The sequence below is a fragment of the Pelophylax lessonae genome, assembly GCF_965119305.1.
Source record: "Pelophylax lessonae genome assembly, chromosome: 3".
Lineage (NCBI taxonomy): Eukaryota > Metazoa > Chordata > Amphibia > Anura > Ranidae > Pelophylax > Pelophylax lessonae.
The window spans coordinates 466,272,723-466,285,167 of NC_138770.1; the positions used below are offsets into that span (position 1 = coordinate 466,272,723).

The 12,445-nt window shown below is 44.3% G+C and overlaps 1 protein-coding gene across 1 annotated transcript in view; it reads right to left on the reverse strand.

Annotated features, from left to right (window-relative positions):
• Window positions 1-12,445, reverse strand: part of LYST (lysosomal trafficking regulator) — a 409,773-nt gene that overhangs the window by 29,843 nt on the left and 367,485 nt on the right. The window contains exons 43-45 of the mRNA XM_082252534.1: window positions 4,655-4,872; window positions 1,737-1,967; window positions 88-277 (exon numbers count right to left, since the gene is read on the reverse strand). Of these exons, the coding sequence (XP_082108660.1) occupies window positions 88-277; window positions 1,737-1,967; window positions 4,655-4,872 (639 nt within the window). The remainder of the gene's footprint in view (window positions 1-87; window positions 278-1,736; window positions 1,968-4,654; window positions 4,873-12,445) is intronic.

Genomic DNA, 12,445 nt, shown 5'->3' on the forward strand with positions numbered 1-12,445 from the left:
TAGCAGCACCTGGTGTATTATCTATACTGTACAAAAAAATAGTTATGTTTCTGATGAAATCAAGAGATAACACAGCTAAAAACATACCTTGCTCCTTACTGTAGCTCATCATTAAGCAGAATTTTTTTGATAAGCCACATATAGCTCTAGTTGGTAAAGCCTGTAGGGAGCCAAATCTCTCTCCATGGGGCTGGCTGAAGCACACAATAGGATCTGGAGAACTTGGGGAGCCAACATATTCTCCCCATTTTAAACCTCTTATCCAAGGTAATGGACTCTATCAGAAGAAAACATAGTAATTTACTATATGTACAAAAGGAAAAGGAAAAGAGGAAGAGAGAAAAAAAAAAAAAAAAAAAAAAAAATTAAAGACAAGTGGCACATTGATTTTAAGATTCATATTTCTATATATGAATATGTTTCCACGTCCGATAAAACTTTGCTTTTTCTTCTGGTCTATCCCAAGCATGTTTAAATTCACTAACTTGTCAGTTCTAGTTCTTGCCCCAGGATGCCTAAACATTATGAATTTATAGTATTTGTAAAATGTCTAGGTGTTTATTAGCTGATTTGAGCAAATCTATGTATCACTAAACATTTGAACAGACAAAATACAAGATGTGGCAATAATTAACCAGTTGTCGACCACCCGCCGAAGATTTACACCCCCTGCCATCCACGGTGTTCTCGTGCTCTCCTGTCCCACCCGGTAACCGAGACTGCAGCCGGTGGTTCTGTCAGCTGACCATAGAGCTGATTGTAGACAAGAATGGTGACAATTGGCTTCATGGTCACCTCCCTGACTAAGGCCCTTCTCCCCTGATTGCTCAGTTTGGCAAAGCAGCCCCCTCTAGGAAGTGTCCCGGTGGTCCCAAACTTCTTCCATCTACGGATGATGGAGGCCACTGTGCCCATTGGGACCTTCAATGCTGCAGAAATTATTCTGTAACCTTCCCCAGATCTGTGCCCTGATACAATCCTGTCTCAGAGGTATACAAACAATTCCTTGGACTTCATGGCTTGGTTTGTGCTCTGACATGCACTGTTAACTGTGGAACCTTATGTAGACAGGTGTGTGCCTTTCCACATTATGTCCAATCAACTGAATTTACCACTGGTTAACTCTAATCAAGTTGTAGAAACATCTCAAGGATGATCAGTGGAAACAGGATGCACCTGAGCTCAATTTTGAGCGTCATGGCAAAGGCTGTGAATACTTATGTACATGGGATTTTTTGTTTTTTATTTTTAATAAATTTGCAAAAAGATTTCAAACAAACTTCTTTCATGTTGTCATTATGGGGTAATGTTTGTAAAATTTTGAGGAAAATAATGAAGTTAATCCATTTTGGAATAAAGCTGTAACATAAAATGTGGAAAAAGTGAAGCGTTGTGAATACTTTTTGGCTGCACTGTACTGCTGTATGTGCAAAAGAGACAGAGGTAGGGAGTTTCCTTTTTGTTTAGTCAGCCATACTACCACAGTTTTGTCAGCTGCATCATCAGTTCAGTGTAAGTGGTTTGGATTTACTAGTGTTAGATGGTATTTATGCTAAATAGTACAATCCAGATTAGGTTTGGAGTATAACAGGTGTACACCACATACTGTACAGTCAACTCATTAAAGATGGGTGATATGCAGGGAAAGGTGGATACACTTTGGTCTACTTTAAAAACGATAATTTGGTATAATTCTTTGCTTATTTAAATTGCCGGTATGAAGTATTTCTACTTACAGGGTAAGCAGGTTCCTTTGAACTCTCTCTGTTTTCTCTGAATGCAAGCTGTACCAGCAATCCCATGGCAGCAGGAAGTTCTCCTTCCATGAGAAGCTTTGATCCTGGGCGGCATACATGTGCACTGTGAAATAGCTGTCGTGGTGTTTGCCCGTATGTTTTAATCATTGTTTCCAGTGCCCGTCTTTGAACAGGATCCTCAACTGCTGAAACATCCATTCCAAAGTAAGTCTGGAAAGAAAAAACAAAGGTAATATTTTATGTATAAACACAGACCAGAAAGACATTCAGCCACGTGATAAATAATTGAACATTTTAAACATAGCATGTTTTAGATATCATTGGATAGATGATCTCACATATTAAAAGCATTTCATTGTATTATGTTTTTCCTTCTGTGTAGGTAGCAGGGGCGGACGTACAGGGGTCGCAGGGGTCGCCATGGCGACCGGGCCCCATGCTGCAGGGGGCCTGAGAGGGCCCCCTGTATGTATAGATATGAGGAGCGGCAACCGCAGCTGAGACCGGAGCTCCTTGTTCCTCAGCCGAACTGTAAATCGGCATAGAGGAAGCTGGTCTCCCATAGGAAAGTGAAAGTAGTGTGTGCTGTGCTCTCTGCCTCCCCCTACAGTGCAATACCCGGCAGGAAGTTACAGGAAGGTACAATCCTCTCTCTCTCCGTTTTAAAAAAAGGCTTTCTATGTGCATTTATGTATGTATCTATATATATGTATGCATGTATGTGTGTGTACTGTATGTGTGTGTGTGTGTACTGTATGTGTGTGTGTGTGTGTGTGTGTATGTATGTGTGTGTTTATATGTATCTATATATGTACTGTATGTGTGTGTGTATGTGTATGTATGTGTATGTATGTGTGTGCATATGTGCATTTATGTATGTGCGTGCATGTAGGTATGTGTGTGTGTATATGTGTGTGGATATATGTACGTATGTATGTGTGTGTGTGTGTATATGTGCTTATATATGAGTATGTATATGTGTGTGTATGTGTGTACATGTGCGTTTATGTGTGTGTGTGCACATTACTTTTAATCCTGACCCCATATATGTGTACAATCAGAACAATTTTTTTTTTTTTTACAGCTTGTTCATAGTACCAGCAAGAAAATGCTATCCCTCTGAAAAGCGATCCATGCTCATATCGCTTTTCAGAGGCATTTGACAGGAGGTGAAAAGGCAATATGTTGCCTCCTCACCGCCTGTTTTAACCCCCTAATGCAGGGGTGGGGAATCTGCATTCCGCACAATCATTGCATACAGCCCCCCCCCCCCCATGCCGCTGAGCCTGTGTATGTCAGCGAGCTGTCAGAAGGAGCCGATGTCTCCGTCCTGACAGTGCGAGTCACGGAAAAGCTTCAGAAAAGGGTAGACCCGGGGCGCATAGCAGTTCGCCCCGAGCCCACCCATTTGTGTGACAATAGCGAATGAAAATTCGCTATTGTCACACGGATCCTTCTCCTAGCCAATCAGGAAGTGGGTCCAAGACCCGCTTCCGGATTGGCCGAAAGGCGAACACATGCCATTGGTCGAGGAGGAGGCGGGATGACTTGAGGAGAAGCCGCCGCTGCAGGTAAGTACACTGGCTTTCTGCATTGAAAGGGGGCACGCTGTGGTCAGTCTGCATTGAAAGGGGGCACGCTGTGGTCAGTCTGCATTGAAAGGGGGCACGCTGTGGTCAGTCTGCATTGAAAGGGGGCACGCTGTGGTCAGTCTGCATTGAAAGGGGGCACGCTGTGGTCAGTCTGCATTGAAAGGGGGCACACTGTGGTCAGTCTGTATTGAAAGGGGGCACACTGTGGAGAGTCTGCATTGAAAGGGGGCACACTGTGGTCAGTCTGCATTGAAAGGGGGCACACTGTGGTCAGTCTGTATTGAAAGGGGGCACACTGTGGTCAGTCTGTATTGAAAGGGGGCACGCTGTGGTCAGTCTGTATTGAAAGGGGGCACGCTGTGGTCACTCTGCATTGAAAGGGGGCACGCTGTGGTCAGTCTGCATTGAAAGGGGGCACACTGTGGTCAGTCTGCATTGAAAGGGGGCACGCTGTGGTCTCTCTGCATTGAAAGGGGGCACGCTGTGGTCTCTCTGCATTGAAAGGGGGCACGCTGTGGTCAGTCTGCATTGAAAGGGGGCACACTGTGGTCTATGTGCATTGAAAGGGGGCACGCTGTGGTCTCTCTGCATTGAAAGGGGGCACGCTGTTGTCAGTCTGTTACAATAATATTGTAAAAAAAAAAAAAAAAATGAATAAAGCAAATGGTAGAAAAATGTAATTAAAAAAAAAAAAACTACTGACACCAATGGCAGAACTACCACACAAACATTAAACTTGCAACCGGCCCTGGCGTTCTGCCACCAGGCTGGGAGGGAAGGGCCCCGTCTGGGGGGCCCTTTATGGTTTCTTGCATCGGGGCCCTGAAGGTTCTAGTTACACCACTGGTAGGTAGCATACAACATTTAGATCACCTCTCCATTTCTTTTTTGCTCTACTTTGTAATTTTCCATTATTTACAAGATTTTAAAAGCTTCCCAAAAAAGTAGAAAAGTGACTCTACTGTATCTAGTGGGAGTAGTGAAATGGATCAGGCCAGGCATGGGTTAGGTCTGTTGCCCTGGGCCTTAAAGAGCACCTAAATGTCCAGTACTAAATACTTCCTGCACTTGTACACCTGTCCACCTATTTCCTACATAAGGGTATTTGTGTCAAATATTGATCTGTAAAGATTGGATTACTAGAAACTATGACAAAATATAAAATATCTGGAGGGCACATTAAACACCTATCCAAAACGGTTTTATAATTTACGCTATATTTTGAATTTCAGGAAAATCTCCAGAATACGCCCTGGTAGAAGTATTTCCCATGCAATTAGGAAGGACCTTTCCTTTCATACTTACTGCTGGGTGGAACACATTGATAGCTTGAACAGCAGCACGTCCTTTCTGTTTGTAGCCAAATACAAGATCAATCCAATTACAAATTGTCTGGGAAACTTGGTCGGACTCTAGGGCTTGGCGATGAATCAGGATGAACAGTCGTGGATCATTTCGGGCCCAAGGTGGAAGGTTAACATGATTTACTCGTTCACCATTTTGACGTACACCAAAATCAAAGCCTATTTAGTTGAAAAGACAGTCTTAACACACACCTCTGGAGCACCTTTAAAACACATTGCTAAAGTGTATGTTCATGCATGCAATACAATGCAAAAAAACATGCTTGCCCTAGGAGCAAACTTCGCTCATCTTTTATTGCAACCAGCATATTGGCAGTTGTTCCTAACAACCTTATACAAGAGAGTTTCTCTCCATTAAAGCCCAATTTCAGCCACAACTTTTTGTAAAGAGCTGGGAAGGGCGAGACCCTCTCTAAGGTTTTTACTGTTGTCTTCCTCCATGTTAGGAAGATCACCCCTTAACTTTCTATCAGGACAGAAAGGGAAATCCCTACAACCTAAATGGAGACAATGGGAAGTGAACAGAACTTCAGTCAATATCTTCAGCAAAATTGAATCCCACCAGTACTTCATGAAGTCAGTGCAGAGCTTTTTAATGATCAAAGTAAAAGCAACGTATTGGAGCACACTGCTCTTTCATCAGTGGTTTCCTGATGAAGGGCCCATGTGCTCTGAAACATTGCTTGTACTGTGATTAAAAGCTATACCCTAAGATGATGATGTTAAGGAAGTATCTGATGAGCTGAAGATTTCTGTCAAACAGCGTCATCCGTTTTAAATCGCTGCAATATTCATAACAGCAGTCAATCACAGCAGAAGCCAATCTGTGCTTGGGGTGCACTGGATGTCCACCGGGCATCCGCCTATCGTGTGTGTAACACACAGAATGGAGATCTGCCTATGTAAACATGGCAGATCTTAGTTCTGATGGGGGAAGGGACAGATTCTGTGTTCCTGCAAAGCAGGGAATAAAATCAATCTCTTCCTCTAGCAAAAGCAGCACTTACAGTACACAAAGTAACCCTTTGATTGCCCTCGATTTTTAACCCCTTACCAGTCAGTGTCATTCGTACAATGACAGTGCATATTTTTAGCACTGATCACTGTATTAGTGTCACTGGTTACTGCAAAGTGTCCCATATTTTGTAGACGCTATAACATTTGCGTAAACCTATCAATACCCACTTATTGGGATTTTTTAATCAAAAATATGTAGCAAAATACATATTGGCCTATATTTATGGAGAAATTAGATTTTTTTAAATTACTTTATAGGATGTGTTCTATGCGTTAGAGTAAAAAAAAAAAAAAAATATATATATATATATATATATACAGTGGGTACGGAAAGTATTCAGACCCCCTTAAATTTTTCACTCTTTGTTATATTGCAGCCATTTGCTAAAATCATTTAGGTTCATTCTTCTTCCTCATGAATGTACACATAGCACCCCATACTGACAGAAAAACACAGAATTGTTGACATTGTTGCAGATTTATTAAAAAAGAAAAACTGAAATATCACATGGTCCTAAGTATTCAGACCCTTTGCTCAGTATTTAGTAGAAGCCCCCTTTTTGATCTAATACAGCCAGGAGTCTTTTTGGGAAAGATGCAACAAGTCTTTCACACCTGGATTTGGGGATCCTCTGCCATTCCTCCTTGCAGATCCTCTCCAGTTCTGTCAGGTTGGATGGTAAACGTTGGTGGACAGCCATTTTTAGGTCTCTCCAGAGATGCTCAATTGGGTTTAAGTCAGGGCTCTGGCTGGGCCATTCAAGAACAGTCACGGAGTTGTTGTGAAGCCACTCCTTCGTTATTTTAGCTGTGTGCTTAGGGTCATTGTCTTGTTGGAAGGTAAACCTTCGGCCCAGTCTGAGGTCCAGAGCACTCTGGAGAAGGTTTTTGTCCAGGATATCCCTGTACTTGGCCGCATTCATCTTTCCCTCGATTACAACCAGTCGTCCTGTCCCTGCAGCTGAAAAACACTCCCACAGCATGATGCTGCCACCACCATGCTTCACTGTTGGAACTGTATTGGACAGGTGATGAGCAGTGCCTGGTTTTCTCCACACATACCGCTTAGAATTAAGGCCAAAAAGTTCTATTTTGGTCTCATCAGACCAGAGAATCTTATTTATCACCATCTTGGAGTCCTTCAGGTGTTTTTTAGCAAACTCCATGCGGGCTTTCATGTGTCTTACACTGAGGAGAGGCTTCCGTCGGGCTTCTCTGCCATAAAGCCCCGACTGGTGGAGGGCTGCAGTGATGGTTGACTTTCTACAACTTTCTCCCATCTCCTGACTGCATCTCTGGAGCTCAGCCACAGTGATCTTTGGGTTCTTCTTTACCTCTCTCACCAAGGCTCTTCTCCCCCGATAGCTCAGTTTGGCCGGACGGCCAGCTCTAGGAAGGGTTCTGGTCGTCCCAAACGTCTTCCATTTGAGGATTATGGAGGCCACTGTGCTCTTAGGAACCTTAAGTGCAGCAGAAATCTTTTTGTAACCTTGGCCAGATCTGTGCCTTGCCACAATTCTGTCTCTGAGCTCTTCAGGCAGTTCCTTTGACCTCATGATTCTCATTTGCTCTGACATGCATTGTGATCTGGAAGGTCTTATATAGACAGGTGTGTGGCTTTCCTAATCAAGTCCAATCAGTATAATCAAACACAGCTGGACTCAAATGAAGGTGTAGAACCATCTCAAGGATGATCAGAAGAAATGGAAAGCACCTGAGTTAAATATATGAGTGTCACAGCAAAGGGTCTGAATACTTAGGACCATGTGATATTTCAGTTTTTCTTTTTTAATAAATCTGCAACAATGTCAACAATTCTGTGTTTTTCTGTCAGTATGGGGTGCTATGTGTACATTCATGAGGAAGAAGAATGAACTAAAATGATTTTAGCAAATGGCTGCAATATAACAAAGAGTGAAAAATTTAAGGGGGTCTGAATACTTTCCGTACCCACTGTATATATATATATATATATATAAAAAACTTTTTTTCTCAGGTCTTTTTTTGTTATGGCACAAAAAAATAAATAAAAGAAAAAAACGCAGTAGTCATCAAATACCACCAAAAGAAAGCTCTGTTTGTGGGGAAAAAAAAATACATTTTATTTGGGTACAGCGTTGCATGACATCGCAATTGTCAGTCAAGTAACGCTGTGGCCTGGTCATGAAGGGGGGTAAATCTTCCAGAAGTCAAGTGGTTTCCAAATAATTTCAATAATGTGGACCACATGAAATTCACACTGTATGCTCTCAATAATAAACTGATCAAAGATCTACCAAAATATTATGTGTAGACACAACTATGTATAGCGATATGCAACTACACCTCCATATGCCAAACAACAGTCCTTTCATGCTAGACTCTAAAATGACCGATCCAACTATATGAAGGAATACTACAGATCCCAAGGGTGCCCCTTGGTCAGAAATTAATCACTTGAGCTCTGGAAGATTTTATCACCTTCATGACCAGGCCATTTTTAGCCATTTGGCACTGTGCTATTTTAACTGGCGATTGCGTGGTCATACAACACTGCACCCAAACAAAATTTGTATCTTATTTTTTTTCACACAGAGCTTTCTTTTGGTTGTATTTAATCAGTTGGCTAAAATGTATTCTGCTACAATTTTGATTTAAAAAAAAAAATGAGATTTTTGTACGTACCATAAAATTCATTTCTCGTTCGTCGATGGACACAGCGCTCCAAAAATCATACTTACTGGGTTATAATGGAGTAGGACTAGGCAGAAAAAAAAAAAAACACCTGGCTACGCCCATGGGCCGCCCTCAGCTGGTATATAACCCCCCTCTCTGCTCTACGTAATCCATTTAGTAGCAAGCATTAGAAGTATCAGAACTCCATAGAGGTGGGTGATATGTCCATCGATTAAGATTAAGAGAAATAAATTTTACGGTAAGTACAAAAAACCCCTTTTTCTCTTTCGTTCATCGATGGACACAGAACTCCATAAATCATAACTAGTGGGATGTCCAAAAGCAGTACCAAAAGGAAAATGAGGTGTGGGGAAAATAACCCAAGGCTAAACATAAGAGCCCTTAACCAGGACACAGAGCCACATCTGAAAAATAAAAGTTTAATGAAAAACACCCTCAAAAACACCCTCAAGAGGAAAAAGCCCCTCTTAAACAGCAGCCTGCAAAACTTTGCAGCCAAAGGAAGCATCCGAAGAAGTATCTACCTTATAGAATTTTGTGGCGGTATGCACCGACGACCAAGTGGCCGCCTTGCAAACTTGCGATATTTGTGCCTGATGAAGGAAGGCCCAAGAAGCACTCAGCGCCCGACTAGAATTTGTGGTGACAGGTAAAGGTGGAACTTGACCTTTAATGAAATAGGCCCGAGTTACCATCTGCCTGATCCATCTAGAGATGGTAGCCGAAGAAGCGGCAAGCCCTTTTCTTGGTCGGATCGAAACCACAAAAAGAGAGTCTGACCTCTGAAAAGATTCAGTAGCTGACAGATACACTCCAATCGCACGAACCACATTTAAGATATGCAAAGCAAATTCCTTGGGATGAGGTGGCTTGGAATACAAGGAAGGCAACACAATGTCCTTATTCAAATGGAAGTCAGAGACAACTTTGAGCAGGAATGATGAACAGGGACGAAGAACCACTTTATCCCTATGGACCACTAAATAAGGACTGTGGCAAGATAATCCTGCCAATTCCAATACTAATACCCTGCGGGCCGAGGTAATAGCCACCAAGAATGTCACCATCTGGGATAACGTAGGCAAGGGAGTCTCCCGAATATTCTCAAATGGGGGTTTCTGGAGAACAGAAAATACTAAATTAAATCCCATGGCAGCAAAAGAGATCATACAGGTGGAGCCCCATGTAAAACCCCCTGAATGTAGGTACAAACTAAAGAGTGCGTGGCTAGGGGTCACTGAAAGAAGATTGCCAAGGCAGATACCTGGCCCTTGCTGGTACTCAGGGCCAACGTCTGATCAATGCCCTGCTGAGGAAAGGTTAAGATCGGAGCCACAGAAAAGGATCAAAGATGAGCGCCAATCGACTCACACCAAGAAATGTACGCTCTCCATGTACAATGGTATATCTTGCTGGAAGAGGACTTCCTCGCTTTCAACATAGTAGGGATCACCGATCCAGACAGACCTCTATCCCTCAGTACCTAGCTTTAAATAGCTAAGCCATTAAAACCAGCGACTGTAAAGCAGAATAGTAGATCAGCCCATTGGACATTAGGTCTTCTCTGAGAGGAAGCCCCCAAGGGATGTTTATGGTCACCAGACTGATTGGAAGATCCTCGCCCTTGATTCCTCGCTGAATTGCAGAAGAAGTCTGAGCCGAGGATGATACTGGCCTTACTGTGGGCCCTTGGATGTCTGCGGCATCTGCCAGAGGAACCCGTGATCTCGCCACAAACCTCAGTATCCTCCTGTAGAGCCAAACCAGCTAAGGGAGCTGCATGTAGGACTGTGCAAACAGAACGGTCTTGAAGGTGGATACCATCAGACTCAAAACCTGTATGCAAAATGGGAGAGCGAATTGTGTGACAGCAGCCGATGAATCACGGCCTGTGGTTCCTGAAGTTTGTCAAAAGGAAGGACCACCCAGGTCAGAATTAGAATCAGACCTAGGTAGAGTCCCTGGATAGGGATGGGGGGACCTTGGGTAGTTCGGACATCACCTGAACCTTTGCAGAAACTAAAACCACACAAGGAGACTCAGGACCTAAAAAAAAACCTGAAAAGGCCAAGCTTTGTCCCCCTTTCTGGGTACTCCCCAAAAGAAACATTTTGCGGATCCCCTCAACACTCATGAAGGAGGTCCATGAGCCTGGAAACCAACGAAGATGACCCCCCCCACTCCAATAATAGGTGAGGGCAGACCTTCATGCTGAAGGGGTCTTGTCTGCAGGTCCAGAGATGCTAGCTCTAGACTTACCAGACCAAGGATGCTTGGAACCTCCCTGGAAAGATTTGAAGATCTACTTCCCTTATTCTCCATCTTAGAAGCACAAAATAATTTTCTATGTGCTGAGAAGAAGGAGGACCCCATCTACGACAAGGCTCCTTCCCTTTCCTAGACTATGGAAGGAAGATACTCACTCCCCCCCCCACCCCCCTAATAATGACATCTAGGGCAGCCCCAAACCGGTGATCGCCTTGAAAGGGCAGATCAATGAGAGCTTTCTTAGAGGCTCGGTCTGCCGACCAATTCTTGAAGCCACAGTACATGCCTAATTACCATCACTAAAACAAAGTTTGGACAGCATAGAAGCTGTATCCAAAGCTGCATCACAAATAAACTGCAGCCCATGGACCAACTGGTCCGCTAAATCAACATAAGCAGCGGGGACCTGCTAACCCCCCAGGCCCTGGCACAAAAGCTTGGCCCATTCCATTAGAGTATCAGACACCAGGGCTGAGGCAAAGACTGGCCACAATGTCAAACCAGCCATGGTAAACATGCTGCGTGCCACAGCTGCCGCTTTCCTGTCAGCCAAGTCCTTAAAGAAAGGGGATTCCTCTACTGGGATCATGTTCATGCTTTGTTCAACCTAAAAACAGGGGAGTCCACCACTAGTGGACTAGTCTGCTTTTTTAAAAGTGACTCCTCAAAAGCGTAACGTACAGCAAAACATTTGGGGACCACAAAGGGTCTTTTTGGTTGTTCCCATTCTTTAGGAGGAAAACCTGTCAAAATAAGGCACATAAGGAAACACCTTTGGAGTGCAAGGTGACTTATGTGTACCAAACAACACAGTCACGTTCGTGGCTACATCAGGTGCATCCTCCATTTTTAAAGTCTCATGCACTGCAGTCATAATTGCGTCCACCAGCACTTTTTACCTTGCTGCTGCGACCATGGAGGAATCATTCTCACTATCGGATGGATCTGGGGGCGTTATATTAAGCACCCCTGGATGGGCCGCGTCCACGCTGGCATCAGGCCCAGAATCAGATGAGACAGACTGATCAGGGAAAGGAGGGGGGGGGGGGCGCTTCCTCCTGGGCCTTTGCCCACGCGCCACTTCCACCCGGGACACTAAGGACTGCAGGACCGCCGTCAGTGTAACCATGGGAAGCTGGGGCTCCGAGGGACCTGCCACCTCTATGAGGGGGTCAGTGGGGGGAGATGTGACCCTTAGGCTCCATAAAGAAAAGAAAGACCTTGCAGTACAAAAACAATCTTTTGGCACCCAAGGCTCAGTGTACCTATCAGTAGAGAGAGAGATAACAGGGACCCCCAAGGACTCCCTCTACTGATCAGAGGAGCGCCGATAATTCGGACCCAGCATCACCATGGACGCCATCCCGTTCATATGTCATGGGCACAGGAAGAGGAAACTGAGGAAGTGGAAGAGGAGGAGCTTTTGCATCACCACGAGGCTTTGGTCGTCTCCAGTGTCTCCCGGACTAAGGGAAAAGGGCACAGTGACATCGGGCTACAGAAACATGGCCGCCAGTTGGAGACCAGCCAGACTAAGGAAAAATGACCTCTATAACATCGGGCTACACGAACATGGCCGCCATCAGCTACAGATGCTGAAGCATGCTCTCAGGAACTTTCCTGCCCCCTCTGCAATGCTGTACCCTCTGGAAGGGGCCCCTCCCTGAAGGTAGGACACACGTTAGGGGAGACTCCGCTGCGCACTTTGCACCAGTCTCAGCACTGAGAGCCCCGTGCACTATACCCACACTGCAAACACACACCGACCGTC